Source organism: Centruroides vittatus, unplaced genomic scaffold (genome assembly GCF_030686945.1).
Source record: "Centruroides vittatus isolate TY-2023 unplaced genomic scaffold, ASM3068694v2 contig_663, whole genome shotgun sequence".
NCBI classification, from domain to species: domain Eukaryota; kingdom Metazoa; phylum Arthropoda; class Arachnida; order Scorpiones; family Buthidae; genus Centruroides; species Centruroides vittatus.
In genome coordinates this window covers 425,096-445,401 of record NW_027122416.1, presented here as the reverse complement: position 1 = coordinate 445,401, position 20,306 = coordinate 425,096, and the positions used below count along the sequence as shown (strand labels likewise).

Sequence of the window (20,306 nt, the reverse complement as noted above, 5' to 3'; positions counted from 1 at the left end):
GACATTTCAAACACCATTGTCAAACATCTAGGCTTACAGAAAAGCGGCGCCGAACGTCCGACGTACTCGTTTTCGCGTTTAAAACTTCGACTTCAACCTCGCTATTATCTTAAAAATTGAATCTTTCGTGTTCTTAACACAGATCAGTTCAAATAACAAGAAATAATTCGATTTTGTTCGAATAACCGGTTTTGCGTTTTTATAATTGTTCTAAATAAGCTGTAAAAAAACTAATAACCAAGAAAATACATTGTAAGTTTACTGTTAAATTTCTGGAAATTTTCTCGAACTTTTTTCGCCGTCAGAAAGTATAAATTAGGAAAGTATTTAGTATATAATTATCATTGCCTTACTGTCCTTTAGTTTCTTATTATATATTTTGTCAACGTGGACATTAATTACTAATAGGACAATTATACTGGTTTTAAGATTTTACGCAAGAGTTAAGTCCTTAAAGAAAACAAACTTTCTTTATTAAGCTACCTGGTAGCTAAATAAAGTACTTAATAAACAATTAAAGTAGCTTAATAAACAATTAACGTATGTGTGGCTGTTTTTATATTTTTTATATTAAGATTCTTTACAAATCTGCAATTATTATGTTTCCTAACAAATTTTTCGATTTCTGGAAATACCGAGAATAGTCACCAGTCACCGAAAGAATAAACTCGGTGTAATCTTATTCAGACAATACTACGAGTGCGTGTGTCACGTAAGTAATAAATTTATAATTAATAAAAACAATGCTTTTTAGGCTATACACTTATGCATATTGTAGAATGTGCAATTACTAATAATAATGCAACTTCCCTCAGTGCCAGTATATCAAATTTTAAGTCCTCCAATGTTATATTTAATTTACAATTCTTTCTCATAATCTTACAGTATTAATCTTTTAAGGAAAAATTCATTTTGAAAAAAGTTTTCTACCGATAAATTTAATTTATTTTCGCTTTTAACTAATAATTTTGAAAAAGCATTTATAATTATGAATAGAAAACACAAGTATTGTACCGGTATATCACACATCGAACTATTTAAATATGTATTCAAAATACATTAGTCGAGAAGAGCATTTAAAAGTCTTGACGTTTCTCATTTCTAGTAGGAACGAAAATCTTCTAGACTTTATATATTATGTTATACGGCAGAATGATCATTTTATATAATGTCTTTATTGTTAAATAAAAACATTATAAGAAAGCAATTCAAAATAAAACTTTTAATTAATTAAGTGCATTAAACACAACCTATAGCCTATTCTTTATTTCTGCTGAAAAAATGCACTAATTTCGCGTAAAAATTCTGGACTCTTAAATAAAAATACACAGAACTTAATTTAAGATGTATTCTCTAAAGTAAGTAACTGGAGAAATTTGAAAATAAATGTACGTACACGAATACTGTATGGTACATGTGTATATAAACACATACACATGTACATAAAGAGTTCGATTATTGACGACTTTTATGATTAGTTTCTTAATTTTAACTTATAAACTGATAGTTTAAAGATCCTTTTCGTTTCTCGCCGTGACCGTATAAGCTCTGCAAAGTGACTGGTGTTCGGCCTATTACTAATGAGTCATATTACTAATATAACATTAATAACATAATATTATTTATTACATCAATTAGTGGCAATTTTCTAATATTTATGTTGATTGTAGTTAATAACAAAAGTTCTGTATTTGTGAGAGTTTGTTTCTCTTCCCCGTATGACGAAGTGTGCTTAAATGAAGAAATAATAAAATTAATATTCCGGGGCAAACCAGGAGAAAATTTTTCATTGTTTCGAATAGAACAAAAGATAGAACGAGAAAGCCACGTGATTGCAAATTTGTAAAATAAACGGAAGTACGCATTACTTTCATTTTTGCAGTGTCAAGTTACTTTATTCCTGGAAACAAGAATATAGTATTTATTTAAATTCCATTTCTTTAAATTGATAGCAAGAGAGAATCTCGTCGTTCAACCTGTCTTTTCTCGCTCGTAATTCCACATAGATGTCGTAGCATCCCTAAACATTCAAAGAAAATTACATAAAAATATATTCGGAATATTAAAAGTTTTTGCTAGAAGTTAATTGAATTCGAGTCTTACCGGTTGGAGAACTTTTCCTAGTGAGATACAGATGTGCATTGGTCCCGGTGGAATTGACTTTGGCTGTGGCTGATAAATATTTTCTCGGTTACAAAATTCTGTGGCTTCCGAACCCATACATTCCCTAATTTTATTGTAGGCGATGTTCATAGTTATTGGCCTGAAAAGTCCATTCTAATCTTTTATACATGAATTAATTCGAAAAATTTTATAACAACTTTCCAGTCGTTATAACATAGCTAATAATTTGGTTTAATTTTATTATCGTATTCTAATTTAAAATATCTTAAATTAAATTCTCTAAACATACATTTCCTTATCTGTTTCGTTTTTGTCCTGACCGCATTTTACCGCACTCAAATAGAATAAAGCACTGCATGGCACGGTTTCTAAAAAATTCCAATCTAACGAAACATTAAATGGCACTTCATTGATTGGATATGGTTCAATCTTTACGTTGGAATATTCTAATTTTCTCTTTTCATCGTCTACAAAAGATACAAAAAGTTACCGACGATGTCTTACTAGATTAATGCAATATTACTGCACGAATATTACAATAGAACAGCAACGTCGTGTACAAGAATTTCACGTATTTCAATAAATTCAAAAGCCTATTGTCTTGACAAAAGCTTAGAATTATTTAATTATTAATACGAAATTCAAAAACGCACTCACCGCAATAGGAAGGTTTGTAGGAACCATCGCAACACTTTTCCCACGAAAATTGGATTAGGGTAAGAAAGAAGATCGAGGCGAATGTCATGCATGCCATCTTATAACAATCCTGTCGGGAACGAGTTCAATTAATACTTATAATTCGGTTTCTATTGGCCCGATCTGTTATGGGGAGAATGTTTGCCGAGCAACAGATGCTGATCGACGCAGTATGCAAATTTCACTTGTTCGTATTCTTGTAATCAATCCGCGTATTATCTGATAAATGAATTTTAATTTAATTTTCATACTGTGATAAATACAAACATTTACAAATATTTAGCATAAAAACGAATTAAGTATATTTTAATTAAAATAAATGTACGAAAAAATAAAATGTAACGTGAATGTTCGTCACGTATAATTCAAATTCCGGAAGTCGAACATTAGCATTCGAGTTTATTCATCCGTAACAAGGAATAATTTTGAAACTTTCCAGTTTAAAACGTTAATGAACGAAATTCTTCCCGGAAGAGTACAGTACATTCAAAGTCATTTGTAGTGTATATCGATATTATTGAAATATTGTTAAATCTTATACAAAATGTTTTTTCGTTTCGTCTCCGAGATTTGTGTTGTTCGTTACTGAGGTCATCTGTTATTCATTCATATTTGTATTTATCTAAGGTGAGGATTTTTGTTCTCGTACGGAGTTGTTGATTTTATAAACTGCAAACTGTTTAAATTAATTTTTTACCGACTGACCACGGTGTCCTTTCAGCGTGCTGGTTAACGACTAAATTGTGTCGACTTATTTTGAGAGCGAAAACAAACAGGTAAAAGTGTACGATTGGTTATTTTAGCTAATTGTGGATAATCAAACTCGAAAGGGTTCGGCGATGTATATGCGAAGCAAACAAATATATCAAATACTCGATTTATGCAGAAATTATTGTTTCTAATGTCCTTCGGGACAATAAAAACGATAGTTTATGTGTAAACAATATTTGGTTATTGAAAGCAGGCCTAAAATCAGGCGGATAATGCAAATAAACTTGATTTGCACGCGTAGAAATATTCAAAAACACTTTTAATTATAAAAAATAAGTTTTTAAAGTTATATGTTCTTTATAATTAACGAATTATTATAATTAAAAATAAAATATTCTATTAAATTTACTAATTTGTTCTGTTATTAATTGAGGTTCATAAATCTACGTGGCATTTATTTAATGATAATAATCACCGATTAAAGTACACAGCAGACGACCATCTGCCAGACTCGAATTCGTTCCGGGTTTATTCATTATAAAAGTCGGATTTGTTTATAACATCGCGTATTTTCCAGACCCAGAGAGAAGACATTTACGGGTGAGTATTGTCTATTATTTGTTTGTTGTTTCTGAGATTATAAATAAATTTTATATAATTTAATTTTTTGTATTTTATTTTTCGAATTAATTTTATATAATTTAAGTATTTTGGGTTCATTTCAATGGCACCTAATATAATTATCTGTTAAAGCATAAAAATTAAGCTTCTTCAGTTAAAATTTGAAATTGAGAATTTAGGCTTTTTTCCCAAAGTAATTTCGCATGTCTCATGCAAATAAATCTCGATCATTTTTTACAGACGCTCAGTAGCTGCTTAAACGTTTATCTACTGGAAACGTAAACGTGTTATAAATCAAGCAAACACAAAAATACGAATTTTTCACAAAAAATATTACTTACACTTTTCCAACACAGAGCGCTTGGTGGGGTCTGTGAGGCCTGGCACTTATTCGACCGCATCTAGTTCGCAGGCTATCGCGCGATGAACTAAAAGTTTTGTGGGGATCGCAAGCGCATAAAGAGAACTGAAGCTACTAATAACCTTAAGTCGCTAACGCAAGTATTAAAATAGTTATGAACTTTTGAAAATGAGTCGGCCTCTCAGACCTCACCAGGCACCCCGAGGGTTAATATGAACAGCTAACAGTGAATTGCTTTTTATATCCAAGATGTGTGACATAAGCAAAACTACGAGAAATTCTAGAAAATTGTTCCAAAATTCTGTCTGAACGAACGTCGTTGCAATCTGTTGCCAAGCGGTTGCAACTTTTGCACAACTGAATATGAAATCCAAGGTAGCAAGTTATTGGAACGGACTTGTTTATTTACAAACGATATTGTTTATAGCACTTGGTTTAAGGTTTGTAAATTTCTGAAAGTTTAAAAAGTGAACGAAGCTCATTGCTATCGAGATTAGTCATTCCAGCCGTTTTTTTCTATTTACAATTTACTCAAACAGCATAAGATTTGCGTAATCCCGAATATATCTCGTGACATATGGGAAAGAGATGTGTGAGTATTTTTTTAATTAAAAATATATTAAAATTTTGTAGATTCTAGGTGACAAATATAGAAAGTAATTGGAAAAGACTTACTTGTAAAAATATTGTCCGTTGATCGGGAGAACTTGTGCTGTTCTGTTCGAACCAACCTTTATAAGAGATAAACACTAAACATTTTAGGTCACAGATGCTTGTCTTTTTTACGCGATTTTTTCACGTTTACTTCTATTGTAAAACACACAGACTCGACCTAAATTATTTTATTTGTTAATAGTCTGTTGATTTAGATCATTTCAATCAAATCCGTTCGTTTCGTAAACTATCCTCGATTTTAATAACTAGTTATTCTTTTGATCACCGAAACTGTGTTGACAGGAAATTAACTCATAAACTGTATATTTTCTAACGTGGTTCGGGGCATCTCTTCCGTGACTTTTGATTTGATAATTGAACCAACCATTTGACTTCGAACGTCTTTTGGTTTCACCCTAATGATAGTCCTTAAAAAAATCTTTACCCAATTTTGAAATATTAAGCGAAATAGATGCTAACACACACACACAAACATCAAAACATCAATACATATTCACAGGTTTTTTTTGCCTTTATTTTAGAAGGTCATTATTTTTCAGTACAAGAGATCAATAATGCGTTTGTTGTTTTTCTTTTACTTTTTCGGATGTTATGTATACATGAGAAAGTATGGGAATCGTCTCAAATTTGATCCTCTGAGTATTTTGCAAATCTCCACATTTTGTGACCTCTTGACTAAAAATAAATTCAAAAAAAGGCAAAAAAAACCTGTGAATATGTATTGATGTTTTGATGTTTGTGTGTGTGTGTTAGCATCTATTTCGCTTAATATTTCAAAATTGGGTAAAGATTTTTTTAAGGACTATCATTAGGGTGAAACCAAAAGACGTTCGAAGTCAAATGGTTGGTTCAATTATCAAATCAAAAGTCACGGAAGAGATGCCCCGAACCACGTTAGAAAATATACAGTTTATGAGTTAATTTCCTGTCAACACAGTTTCGGTGATCAAAAGAATAACTAGTTATTAAAATCGAGGATAGTTTACGAAACGAACGGATTTGATTGAAATGATCTAAATCAACAGACTATTAACAAATAAAATAATTTAGGTCGAGTCTGTGTGTTTTACAATAGAAGTAAACGTGAAAAAATCGCGTAAAAAAGACAAGCATCTGTGACCTAAAATGTTTAGTGTTTATCTCTTATAAAGGTTGGTTCGAACAGAACAGCACAAGTTCTCCCGATCAACGGACAATATTTTTACAAGTAAGTCTTTTCCAATTACTTTCTATATTTGTCACCTAGAATCTACAAAATTTTAATATATTTTTAATTAAAAAAATACTCACACATCTCTTTCCCATATGTCACGAGATATATTCGGGATTACGCAAATCTTATGCTGTTTGAGTAAATTGTAAATAGAAAAAAACGGCTGGAATGACTAATCTCGATAGCAATGAGCTTCGTTCACTTTTTAAACTTTCAGAAATTTACAAACCTTAAACCAAGTGCTATAAACAATATCGTTTGTAAATAAACAAGTCCGTTCCAATAACTTGCTACCTTGGATTTCATATTCAGTTGTGCAAAAGTTGCAACCGCTTGGCAACAGATTGCAACGACGTTCGTTCAGACAGAATTTTGGAACAATTTTCTAGAATTTCTCGTAGTTTTGCTTATGTCACACATCTTGGATATAAAAAGCAATTCACTGTTAGCTGTTCATATTAACCCTCGGGGTGCCTGGTGAGGTCTGAGAGGCCGACTCATTTTCAAAAGTTCATAACTATTTTAATACTTGCGTTAGCGACTTAAGGTTATTAGTAGCTTCAGTTCTCTTTATGCGCTTGCGATCCCCACAAAACTTTTAGTTCATCGCGCGATAGCCTGCGAACTAGATGCGGTCGAATAAGTGCCAGGCCTCACAGACCCCACCAAGCGCTCTGTGTTGGAAAAGTGTAAGTAATATTTTTTGTGAAAAATTCGTATTTTTGTGTTTGCTTGATTTATAACACGTTTACGTTTCCAGTAGATAAACGTTTAAGCAGCTACTGAGCGTCTGTAAAAAATGATCGAGATTTATTTGCATGAGACATGCGAAATTACTTTGGGAAAAAAGCCTAAATTCTCAATTTCAAATTTTAACTGAAGAAGCTTAATTTTTATGCTTTAACAGATAATTATATTAGGTGCCATTGAAATGAACCCAAAATACTTAAATTATATAAAATTAATTCGAAAAATAAAATACAAAAAATTAAATTATATAAAATTTATTTATAATCTCAGAAACAACAAACAAATAATAGACAATACTCACCCGTAAATGTCTTCTCTCTGGGTCTGGAAAATACGCGATGTTATAAACAAATCCGACTTTTATAATGAATAAACCCGGAACGAATTCGAGTCTGGCAGATGGTCGTCTGCTGTGTACTTTAATCGGTGATTATTATCATTAAATAAATGCCACGTAGATTTATGAACCTCAATTAATAACAGAACAAATTAGTAAATTTAATAGAATATTTTATTTTTAATTATAATAATTCGTTAATTATAAAGAACATATAACTTTAAAAACTTATTTTTTATAATTAAAAGTGTTTTTGAATATTTCTACGCGTGCAAATCAAGTTTATTTGCATTATCCGCCTGATTTTAGGCCTGCTTTCAATAACCAAATATTGTTTACACATAAACTATCGTTTTTATTGTCCCGAAGGACATTAGAAACAATAATTTCTGCATAAATCGAGTATTTGATATATTTGTTTGCTTCGCATATACATCGCCGAACCCTTTCGAGTTTGATTATCCACAATTAGCTAAAATAACCAATCGTACACTTTTACCTGTTTGTTTTCGCTCTCAAAATAAGTCGACACAATTTAGTCGTTAACCAGCACGCTGAAAGGACACCGTGGTCAGTCGGTAAAAAATTAATTTAAACAGTTTGCAGTTTATAAAATCAACAACTCCGTACGAGAACAAAAATCCTCACCTTAGATAAATACAAATATGAATGAATAACAGATGACCTCAGTAACGAACAACACAAATCTCGGAGACGAAACGAAAAAACATTTTGTATAAGATTTAACAATATTTCAATAATATCGATATACACTACAAATGACTTTGAATGTACTGTACTCTTCCGGGAAGAATTTCGTTCATTAACGTTTTAAACTGGAAAGTTTCAAAATTATTCCTTGTTACGGATGAATAAACTCGAATGCTAATGTTCGACTTCCGGAATTTGAATTATACGTGACGAACATTCACGTTACATTTTATTTTTTCGTACATTTATTTTAATTAAAATATACTTAATTCGTTTTTATGCTAAATATTTGTAAATGTTTGTATTTATCACAGTATGAAAATTAAATTAAAATTCATTTATCAGATAATACGCGGATTGATTACAAGAATACGAACAAGTGAAATTTGCATACTGCGTCGATCAGCATCTGTTGCTCGGCAAACATTCTCCCCATAACAGATCGGGCCAATAGAAACCGAATTATAAGTATTAATTGAACTCGTTCCCGACAGGATTGTTATAAGATGGCATGCATGACATTCGCCTCGATCTTCTTTCTTACCCTAATCCAATTTTCGTGGGAAAAGTGTTGCGATGGTTCCTACAAACCTTCCTATTGCGGTGAGTGCGTTTTTGAATTTCGTATTAATAATTAAATAATTCTAAGCTTTTGTCAAGACAATAGGCTTTTGAATTTATTGAAATACGTGAAATTCTTGTACACGACGTTGCTGTTCTATTGTAATATTCGTGCAGTAATATTGCATTAATCTAGTAAGACATCGTCGGTAACTTTTTGTATCTTTTGTAGACGATGAAAAGAGAAAATTAGAATATTCCAACGTAAAGATTGAACCATATCCAATCAATGAAGTGCCATTTAATGTTTCGTTAGATTGGAATTTTTTAGAAACCGTGCCATGCAGTGCTTTATTCTATTTGAGTGCGGTAAAATGCGGTCAGGACAAAAACGAAACAGATAAGGAAATGTATGTTTAGAGAATTTAATTTAAGATATTTTAAATTAGAATACGATAATAAAATTAAACCAAATTATTAGCTATGTTATAACGACTGGAAAGTTGTTATAAAATTTTTCGAATTAATTCATGTATAAAAGATTAGAATGGACTTTTCAGGCCAATAACTATGAACATCGCCTACAATAAAATTAGGGAATGTATGGGTTCGGAAGCCACAGAATTTTGTAACCGAGAAAATATTTATCAGCCACAGCCAAAGTCAATTCCACCGGGACCAATGCACATCTGTATCTCACTAGGAAAAGTTCTCCAACCGGTAAGACTCGAATTCAATTAACTTCTAGCAAAAACTTTTAATATTCCGAATATATTTTTATGTAATTTTCTTTGAATGTTTAGGGATGCTACGACATCTATGTGGAATTACGAGCGAGAAAAGACAGGTTGAACGACGAGATTCTCTCTTGCTATCAATTTAAAGAAATGGAATTTAAATAAATACTATATTCTTGTTTCCAGGAATAAAGTAACTTGACACTGCAAAAATGAAAGTAATGCGTACTTCCGTTTATTTTACAAATTTGCAATCACGTGGCTTTCTCGTTCTATCTTTTGTTCTATTCGAAACAATGAAAAATTTTCTCCTGGTTTGCCCCGGAATATTAATTTTATTATTTCTTCATTTAAGCACACTTCGTCATACGGGGAAGAGAAACAAACTCTCACAAATACAGAACTTTTGTTATTAACTACAATCAACATAAATATTAGAAAATTGCCACTAATTGATGTAATAAATAATATTATGTTATTAATGTTATATTAGTAATATGACTCATTAGTAATAGGCCGAACACCAGTCACTTTGCAGAGCTTATACGGTCACGGCGAGAAACGAAAAGGATCTTTAAACTATCAGTTTATAAGTTAAAATTAAGAAACTAATCATAAAAGTCGTCAATAATCGAACTCTTTATGTACATGTGTATGTGTTTATATACACATGTACCATACAGTATTCGTGTACGTACATTTATTTTCAAATTTCTCCAGTTACTTACTTTAGAGAATACATCTTAAATTAAGTTCTGTGTATTTTTATTTAAGAGTCCAGAATTTTTACGCGAAATTAGTGCATTTTTTCAGCAGAAATAAAGAATAGGCTATAGGTTGTGTTTAATGCACTTAATTAATTAAAAGTTTTATTTTGAATTGCTTTCTTATAATGTTTTTATTTAACAATAAAGACATTATATAAAATGATCATTCTGCCGTATAACATAATATATAAAGTCTAGAAGATTTTCGTTCCTACTAGAAATGAGAAACGTCAAGACTTTTAAATGCTCTTCTCGACTAATGTATTTTGAATACATATTTAAATAGTTCGATGTGTGATATACCGGTACAATACTTGTGTTTTCTATTCATAATTATAAATGCTTTTTCAAAATTATTAGTTAAAAGCGAAAATAAATTAAATTTATCGGTAGAAAACTTTTTTCAAAATGAATTTTTCCTTAAAAGATTAATACTGTAAGATTATGAGAAAGAATTGTAAATTAAATATAACATTGGAGGACTTAAAATTTGATATACTGGCACTGAGGGAAGTTGCATTATTATTAGTGATTGCACATTCTACAATATGCATAAGTGTATAGCCTAAAAAGCATTGTTTTTATTAATTATAAATTTATTACTTACGTGACACACGCACTCGTAGTATTGTCTGAATAAGATTACACCGAGTTTATTCTTTCGGTGACTGGTGACTATTCTCGGTATTTCCAGAAATCGAAAAATTTGTTAGGAAACATAATAATTGCAGATTTGTAAAGAATCTTAATATAAAAAATATAAAAACAGCCACACATACGTTAATTGTTTATTAAGCTACTTTAATTGTTTATTAAGTACTTTATTTAGCTACCAGGTAGCTTAATAAAGAAAGTTTGTTTTCTTTAAGGACTTAACTCTTGCGTAAAATCTTAAAACCAGTATAATTGTCCTATTAGTAATTAATGTCCACGTTGACAAAATATATAATAAGAAACTAAAGGACAGTAAGGCAATGATAATTATATACTAAATACTTTCCTAATTTATACTTTCTGACGGCGAAAAAAGTTCGAGAAAATTTCCAGAAATTTAACAGTAAACTTACAATGTATTTTCTTGGTTATTAGTTTTTTTACAGCTTATTTAGAACAATTATAAAAACGCAAAACCGGTTATTCGAACAAAATCGAATTATTTCTTGTTATTTGAACTGATCTGTGTTAAGAACACGAAAGATTCAATTTTTAAGATAATAGCGAGGTTGAAGTCGAAGTTTTAAACGCGAAAACGAGTACGTCGGACGTTCGGCGCCGCTTTTCTGTAAGCCTAGATGTTTGACAATGGTGTTTGAAATGTCGAGCATGATTCCACTGACCATTGTCAAACTTCTAGGCTTACAGCAAAGCGGCGCCGAACGTCCGACGTTCACGTTTTGGCGTTTAAAACTTCGGCCTCAACCTCGCTAGTACCTGCGACGTTTCAATATCACTTTAATATTTATCCTAAAGGATGTATTTATACTTATTTGCTTAGGTAATAATTTTAGACAACGAAAATAATTGGACACCAGAAATATCTCACCCAAAAGATTCGACGACAAAGCTAATTGAATCCTTATCTCCGGGAATACGTCAGTGTAGAAAACAGAAAATATTCTCTTGTGCTAAAATGTACTTTATCACTCGATACGACCGTCTTTCTTGAATAATTTTGCTAGAAGCAATAAATTACTAATTTATTTTTAAGATGTTATATATGCAAATTTACAATTTTCTAACTGAAATGTTTTTTAAAATTACTTTTTGTTACTATTACTTTTATTTTCGACTTACGACCAATTTGATTTAAATTGGAATTTCAAAAAAATCGATCATATATTGGAAACTGCTGTGCAAGTATACAAATTTTGTATTTATGTAAATGAGGTTTCAAAATTAAGTGTGATGTTACAGTTAAATAATAAAATATGTAGTAACAATAGGTCCGGTAATTTACCACAATAATATAAATAAACACGGATATTAGTAAAATTATTTAAATATTTACAATGAGGTTAATCAAATAGTTTTAAAAAAACTCAAATCTGTTGTATTATTATCCATTTAATCGTCATCTTTGCAGCTTCCATCAATTCAATAATGGATGGAAGGATGTACTCCACTTTTTCCTGTGTGCAGCTTTTGTTTTCTTGGCTTGCCCTCCCCGTAATTTGATCCAGTGAATTCATTTCAATTGTGTCTCGTGTCTTTGCATGCAGTTATATCAACAATGAAAAAAATCAAGCAAGAAACATTTCTGTAAGATCTAATTTATTATGTTTTAAATTATGTTTGCATTAATTTTAGCTAAACTTGTTTTTTTTTATATTAACCAAAAAGTATTTCAATAATGATAAAAAAATGGATAAAAGGTTCAGTTTTTTCACTAAAATATGACTTCGTTTAGAAATTTCGATCTCAAATTTGTGAAATATTTATAATTTAATGTAGAACAAGTTAACGGTAGTCATCTTCCAATAAAACTAACATTCGTCAAATATGTATTCTGGAATTATACTTGAAATTCTCTGTCAAATAATTTCTGAGAGTTTCAATACAGTAAGTAAGGATAGAGATGAGAATTTTAATATTACAATATCAAATGCACAGAATTTTGTCCTAGCATGTTTTAATTATATTTTTAATTGTAATTTTAATAATGTTTTCAATAATTTTTCTGTAAGTAAAGGTCGACTGGTAATTTATTCAAAATTTAAATTATTTTAATTATGATATTGGACGATAATTCGGAGGATCAGGACGGTTACCCTTCTTGTATATCATTTTTAAGCAAACATTCTTTTAAACAGTAGGAAAGGAATAATTAGTTTTAAAATTATAAACGATGTTACTTTTATTTAATAACATTAATCGAGAGAAATTTAATCATCTTAGCCTTAATAGTATCTAAGCCAACAGCTTTATTATGTTTTAAAGAACGACTACAAATCGTAATTCATCAAAAGAAAAATTTTCATCAAGTAATGGATCCATATTGTAATCGGTGCAAACGGATAGTACAGCCAAAGGTGGTCCAGAGAAATAGATTTTGAAATAATCCGACCAACCACAAATAGGAATGTTATCATAGGCAAGTTTGTTGGTCTTCTATAGTTAAAGATCATATCTTTATACTCTGTAACGTTATAAGAATTTAAATTAGAACCTGTATATAATGTATCTATTTCACAAGCAATTCTATCATTAGAATCACCGAGAATCACGTTGTCATCGTCTTTTTTAAAATCGAGAATCAACCTATCAAGATACTTAATCAATGAATCATGTTCATTGATAGAAATATAAACATAGACAATCGAAAGTCTAGAACGATCATTAAACGAAAGTTTATCGAATGTAAGTTTAGCGATAATAAAATTATCGAAAATATGAGAAATTTTCAAGTTATCAAATTTTCGAGAAACTACTAAGAACAAACCACTAGATGGTCTTCCAGGTCCATCATGTTTCTGAGCGAGAGAGATTCAGTAAAATAAAACTGAGGATCTAACGTTGAGAGAATAGTTCTTATCGAAGATGTCATCTGTCATTTAGTTATACCAATAATATAACATGAAAAAACTAAATCAACGAAACTTGTATCAGCAAAATGAGTATATTTCGGAAGGGGTCGCATGACCCATTCTGACCCGCACCCCGTATTTCATGATCGACTGAATCGTTAATAATTAAGTTTTACCAATGTGACTTACAGTAGCTTTGTAAATTTATTGTTATTATCGGAACTTATCGCCGTTACTCTGTTTTTCAGAACGCTTTAACAGATAATTGCTCTTTGGGGTCATGGTGACCCGCAGCGACCCTTGACGTCTGCGTAAATTTGTATTGATAATGTAATGTAAATAAAATAAATATAATTTTTTAAAATCATAAAGTGACATTTTTATCATAGAAAAGGTATAACTTCTATAATCACTAATTGTTTCGTGTTTTTTTAAATAGTTAAAATTTTTCAGATACTTATAAAAATTTTCATCAAATTTTAATATGTAAATTCGAATGTTAATAAATAATTAACTAAGGCTTACAAAGTAAACATATATATTTATTAAATTACTAAACAGAATGACAAATAATATTTAAAAGAAAAAAGTGAAAAAAGTTGAACTGTTAAGAAAAAAATTAATATCTAAAATGCGGGTCGAGGTGACCTGCAGCGACCTCTATCAGTTTTTGACCTTTGCGACCTCACCCGGGATATAGTAAATTTTGACTACTCGAAGATAAAACCTTTAACTAATTTTCTGAAGACAAAGTCCTTCCCGGAACATGGGACCACCATTTTTAAGTTCCAAACATTACACTTTTGGCGACTGACCTTTTAGGCTACTGGCCGCCAAACAGTCCTTTAAAAACACAAACATATATCTAATTAAAAATATTAACATTTGTAAAGAAGCAGGAACTGGTAAAGTACGGACGTCTTCTATTCTCCATCATGCCTTCTTGGGGTTGGTTCGGCTTTTATCTACAACGAAATTGGCGCTGGTAAAATGTAGATGAGGAAAGCTACCCCCTGGCGACGATATTTTAAAATTATATTCAGAGATTCGTTTTCTTGGAGTTTAATATTCTTTAAAGTTTAATTAATTTTCTGAAGACAAAGTCCTTCCCGGAACATGGGACCACCATTTTTAAGTTCCAAACATTACACTTTTTGTTAATTAACTTAGTTGTGAAGAAGAAGCGTGGGAAATTTCTTATGAATTTTCCCACGGGTTTTCTCGTTTCTGTCCAGGAAAAAAAATTTTAAACAGTTACGTCAAGTAAAGAAAAAGTCGTTGTTATTTATCACATAATTTTTTTATATGTGAATTTTTTCGCGGTGATTTTTGCTGAAATCTTTTTTTTCAAATTTCTATTAAGTTTTTTGTTGATTTTCCATTCGTTACAATTTTCTCAAAAGTTTTGAATTTATTTTCAATTCTATATAATTTTTTAAAGTTTTAGTCATTATAGTCATGACGATGTTTTCCAATCTGCGAATCAAATTGAAGAAAATGCAATTGACAGTTAACGAATTTTATTCACAACAATAGATGACGTAAGGTTCTTTTGTTTAAACTACGACGCCTGGCGGCCTTTCCCCCCAAGAGTGAAATTTGGGTGAAGGTCGTCTTGTGTTCTATTTTCTGTAGAAGTGATGTAATCATTGTAAATAAAAGAAAATTTCAGTATATCTTTCATCTAAAATTTTAAAATTTGTTGTTCAAATTTACACCAAAATATTAAAGCTGATTAAAATATTAGCATTTTGTAAATAAACGAACTTGACATATAATAAATTTAAATAAATTAATCTTTAAGAAACAACAAAACAATAAAAAAAATGTAGAAATATTTTTTTAATTCACCTTTACATTTATAACATATGTTATTTTCATTGGCTGATATTTTATTTAAAAAACAATTTTCATCATTTGCATGCATCAGAAAAATAAGCATAACTTCCCTAAAACACACTTCACTGAGAAAGGGCGCTTCACTCTGAAAAAGCTGACAGTTTTATGTCAGCAATTCTACTTTCTCTAACATAGTAAAACAAAGTAAGTTACAGTACAACAATACACATAAACACAAATAAATTAGTAGCCCAATAATACATACTTTCATTTATATTCATATGTTATATCTAAAAGTCAGTAAAAATATATTATTTTCCAATTCTTCTTTTTCTTCTTTAATATCTTGAAAGAAGTTTTAAATTCAGAGTAAAATTTTTACCTTTTATCCATTAAAAACAACGGAAAATGTATGGATCCACGTAGTAAAAATTTATCGCAGTAAACTACGAAAAACGAGAAAAACAGAAACCCTAAACCTCACTCTACAAAATTCTCCGGCCAACTATACATAATGGGAAAACTTACAACGTCACCTGCCATTGAAGTTTTCCTGCTAAACACTAAAAATTTTATATACTTATTTAATTAATCCAGTCAAATTTAAATAATATAAAATGTCTAGATCTGTTTAATAACGATTAGTAATGTATTATTGAAAATATGCAAATTAGATATGAGATAGATCACTGAGAAATCAAGATAAAAATAGCTTTCGGTCACATGATCACCAAGATATATGAAGAAATAAGTTTAAAATTTAATTTTTCAGTTTACATAAACGGTACAATAAATGATTATTTCTTCGAAAGAAGTCGATATACAGGAATAAATAATTATTTAATAATGCTTTTATCCATTTTAAGTTGATATTGCAAAAATTAAGCCATTTAATTTGTGTGGCTTTTATAATTTAAAGTTTTCGAGTATTTTACTGTGAAATTCAATTTAGTAAACTTCGTTTTACTATATTAGAAAAAGTAGGTCACATATTGGATTGCTGACTGTTCACTATTTCAGAGTGAAGCAGACTGTCTCAGTAAAGTGTGTTTTAGGGAAGTTATACCATTTTTCTGATGCATGCCAATGATGAATATTGTTTTTAAAATTATATATCGGTCAATGACAATAACATATATTACAAATGTGAAGATGAATATAAAAATATTTCTACATTTTTTTATTGTTTTTTTGTTTCTTAAAGATTAATTTATTTAAATTTATTTTATGTCAAGTTCGTTTATTTACAAAATGCTAATATTTAAACCGCATTAATATTTCGTTGTAAATTTGAACAACAAATTTTAAAATTTTGAATAAAAGATATAGTGAAATTTTCTTTTATTTACAATGATTACATCATTTCTACAGAAAGTAGAACACGAGACGACCTTCACCCACATTTCAGTCTGGAGGGAAAGGCTGCCAGGCGTCCTAGTTGTAAACGTAACAACCCTTACGTCATCTATTGTTGTGGATAAAATTCGTTAACTGTCAATTACATTTTCTTGCATTTGATTCGCAGGTTGGAAAAATCGTCATGACTTAAATGCCTAAAATTTTAAAAAAATTATATAAAGTTGAAAAAAAATTTAAAACTTTTGAAAAATCGTAACAGATGGAAAATCACAAAAGAATTTAATATAAATTTTAAATTTGAAATAATTTCTATATATTCACATATAAAAAAATTATGGGACAATAAAGAAAGATTTTTTCTTCACTAGACATAACTGTTTAAAATTTTTTTTCCTAAAGGGAAACGAAAAAAAAACACGTGGGAAATTTCTTAAAAAGTTTCCCACGCTTCTTCTCCACAACTGAGTGGTAGCGCCACGTCTGACTGTTCCACTGTTAAGAGGTTCACTTTTGTACGTTGTCGTGTGTGTGAATCAAATTTAATTAAATAATGTAAAATCAAACACAAAAATTTATTCTCAAAGATTTAGTGCTAAATGTATCTACAAAATAAATATTTATCATAGAGTGTTGTAAGGGTAAACGGTAAATTAATTAGATATTTAAAGGTACATATATTTGAAATGTGGGCTTAATTTCACCAACAAAAATGCAAATTATTTAATAACAAAATGATCGATCTGTGAAGTACTCAAGGAATACTGTTAATTGAATTATTTTCATCTCGCTTATTGTCTGAAGAGAGGAATCGTTGCATCCGAATAAGTGATTTACTTAATTGATTATTTACATAAACATGAATGAAGTAGGATGCACCTAAAGTAATTATCTAGGAGTTCTCAAAACTTTCGCACTCACCAATGGACGAATGAATGAAACCTCTGGACACTAGTAGTGAGATTATGTATGATGCGCGGATTGATCAGCTAAAGATTTTGGGTTTGTTTTCATGTGTCAACGACTCTAACAGGTAAATAAGGACACATAATTCCTTATTTCACGAAAACCTAAGTGTAAGGAATAATGTAAACAGGTAGATGTTTTACCTAAAAAGTTAATTATTGCATTTTGAGTAATTCTTGTACGTTTTGTAAAACAGAGCACTTACGACATTATGTTTACTAGTGTGTTTCAAGTTTGCAGTGATTACTTCTGGCAATATAATCTACACTGTACAGACAGGAAAACAGACAAGTACTAGCCTAATTCTCTGGATTCCAAAAAGATGCAAGAAAGAACAAAAATCAGTAAGAATAGGCTATCATGGAATAGGAGAAGAAATAAAAAAACAAAAATGTATCGTACCTTATAACATAAGATGTTTTCAAAATTGGAAGTGACATACGAAAAGTAAAAATATCTGCAACTCGAATAAATTTACAGTTTTCTTTGCACTTCGATGTTATTTTACAAGAAGCTTGCAATTGTCACGGGGTTAAGCCATGGTGTTATGCAACAAAGTAATAATACAGTACATTCTTAAACGAGTTTCCATTGCTTTACCACAGCAACGGCAAAGGCGTATCAGATTATGAATATATTAATTTCTATTTATATTATCCATGTTATGCTTACATTGAAATCGTGATTTATTTTTACGTAAAATACGCGAACTACAGCGAACAAAAATTGTTCATAGAACAGTTGTGTCGTGTGATCACGACTAATACACGTCGCTCATTTACTACACAGTTTTGTACATTTCCTATCTCTTTAAATGCCATCCAATACAATAGGAAATGAGATAATAAAACTCACGATCGGAGAGTTTACTTTGAATAACTATTCATATTGGAATAGTTTAATTTTTTTTTTTTTTTTGTAACTCTTTCCGCCCTGTGGGCACTAAGAGGGCCTCTTACAGCAAGCCCATTATGGGTTCGGCCAGGCCCACAATGGGGCGGCCGGGTGGTGAGGGACGGGGACCGACATAATGCGGACGAACCACCCCCGAAAAATTCCTGGGGATTTCTCGACCCGTCCGGATTCGATCCCGGGTCCCCAGGGCGGTAGGCAATGAGATAATAAAACTCACGATCGGAGAGTTTACTTTGAATAACTATTCATATTGGAATAGTTTAATTTAGATGTTCGATTGTCATTCATATATATTTTAGTAATTTATAAAGGTACTTTAGTTATAATTGCCACAGGAGTTTAATAACGGAAGTATCTCAAGTAAAAATTGCCAATATGATTCAAATTACTGAAAAATTTCTTCTTTAGTAGTAACAGTTATCGCTCGGATTACCATCGATTGTTATTGCAGATTAGGAATTACCATTAAAATCACATTATAAATTACGTGCTGTACTTACCGATTGTATAATGCTGACAAACTGGCGAATTCTCCAATTCTGATGACATGAAAATTTTTCCCGTAGTAAATATGTGACCATAGGGTCGGTATCTCTTTGATACTGTGTCAGGATGACACCACTGTATCCTAAGATTGATACAGAAAATCAATTACGCGAGCAGTTACGTATGGGTTAGACCCGGAATGAAGCAAGTGGAGAGGATGACAGAAAGAACGCACTCGGAGATTTATATATATAAAAATATACCCGTTTATTTTCTCATATTTCTAATTAGGTACAAACGATTACTTGACAGAAGATGATAAGATACATGACGCACGATCCGCGAACATTAATCTACGCGGATTAGAGAGAGAGAGCTTACAAATATTCGCGGGTAGGATAAATACCTTAAGATATGTAGTCGGACGTCGATGTAATAATAGATGATATACTTATAAGTTGTTCGGGCCCAGAATAGATGATCTTGTAGTAGCCTGCGGGTAATAACTCTGTCCAACAACAGATAATAATTGTTCAGATAAAAAGTATAACGACGACAGTTCGGCGTGAATATAGATGATGAGGGAGGATCGGCGGCGAAGGGTAACTATCCTTTTGAGCGCGCACACACAGTTTTAATTTTCTTTTTTTTTTTTTTGTAACTCTTTCCGCCCAGTGGTCACTAAGAAGGCCTCTCTTATAGCAAGCCCATTATGGGTTCGGCCAGGCCCACAATGGGGCGGCCGGGTGGTGAGGGACGGGGGGACCGACATATCCGGACGGACCACCCCCCCGAAAAATTCCTGGGGATTTCTCGACCCGTCCAGATTCGATCCTGGGTCCCCTGGGCGGTAGGCTGCTAACCTTGACCGCTCGGCCATCCGGCTGCACACACACAGTTAGTAACAACTTCCCCGTCTTACTCATCGTACTCCCTTTTTATATGGAGAGGTGGTA

The 20,306-nt window shown here is 31.1% G+C and overlaps 2 protein-coding genes across 2 annotated transcripts; one reads left to right on the top strand and one right to left on the bottom strand.

Annotated features, from left to right (window-relative positions):
- Positions 1 to 1,868: 1,868 nt before the first annotated feature.
- LOC136980068 (uncharacterized) lies at positions 1,869 to 19,415 on the bottom strand. The gene is made up of 5 exons (XM_067276112.1): positions 19,365 to 19,415; positions 2,782 to 3,039; positions 2,414 to 2,591; positions 2,104 to 2,263; positions 1,869 to 2,020 (listed from the first exon to the last, which is right to left on the bottom strand). The coding sequence occupies exons 2-5, from the start codon at positions 2,876 to 2,878 to the stop codon at positions 1,922 to 1,924; spliced, it is 534 nt and encodes a 177-aa protein (XP_067132213.1). The 5' UTR covers positions 2,879 to 3,039; positions 19,365 to 19,415; the 3' UTR covers positions 1,869 to 1,921.
- LOC136980067 (uncharacterized) lies at positions 6,363 to 9,715 on the top strand. Its single transcript, XM_067276110.1, has 5 exons — positions 6,363 to 6,395; positions 8,545 to 8,802; positions 8,993 to 9,170; positions 9,321 to 9,480; positions 9,564 to 9,715. The coding sequence occupies exons 2-5, from the start codon at positions 8,706 to 8,708 to the stop codon at positions 9,660 to 9,662; spliced, it is 534 nt and encodes a 177-aa protein (XP_067132211.1). The 5' UTR covers positions 6,363 to 6,395; positions 8,545 to 8,705; the 3' UTR covers positions 9,663 to 9,715.
- Positions 19,416 to 20,306: the final 891 nt, after the last annotated feature.

Bases quoted from the DNA above. Each gene is read 5' to 3' on its own strand.
- LOC136980068 (XM_067276112.1), bottom strand. From the start codon at position 2,878: ATGGCATGCATGACATTCGCCTCGATCTTCTTTCTTACCCTAATCCAA. The intron at 2,592-2,781 runs GTGAGTGCGTTT...TATCTTTTGTAG, and splicing joins CTACAAACCTTCCTATTGCG to ACGATGAAAAGAGAAAATTA. The intron at 2,264-2,413 runs GTATGTTTAGAG...TGGACTTTTCAG, and splicing joins AACGAAACAGATAAGGAAAT to GCCAATAACTATGAACATCG.
- LOC136980067 (XM_067276110.1), top strand. From the start codon at position 8,706: ATGGCATGCATGACATTCGCCTCGATCTTCTTTCTTACCCTAATCCAA. The intron at 8,803-8,992 runs GTGAGTGCGTTT...TATCTTTTGTAG, and splicing joins CTACAAACCTTCCTATTGCG to ACGATGAAAAGAGAAAATTA. The intron at 9,481-9,563 runs GTAAGACTCGAA...TTGAATGTTTAG, and splicing joins TAGGAAAAGTTCTCCAACCG to GGATGCTACGACATCTATGT.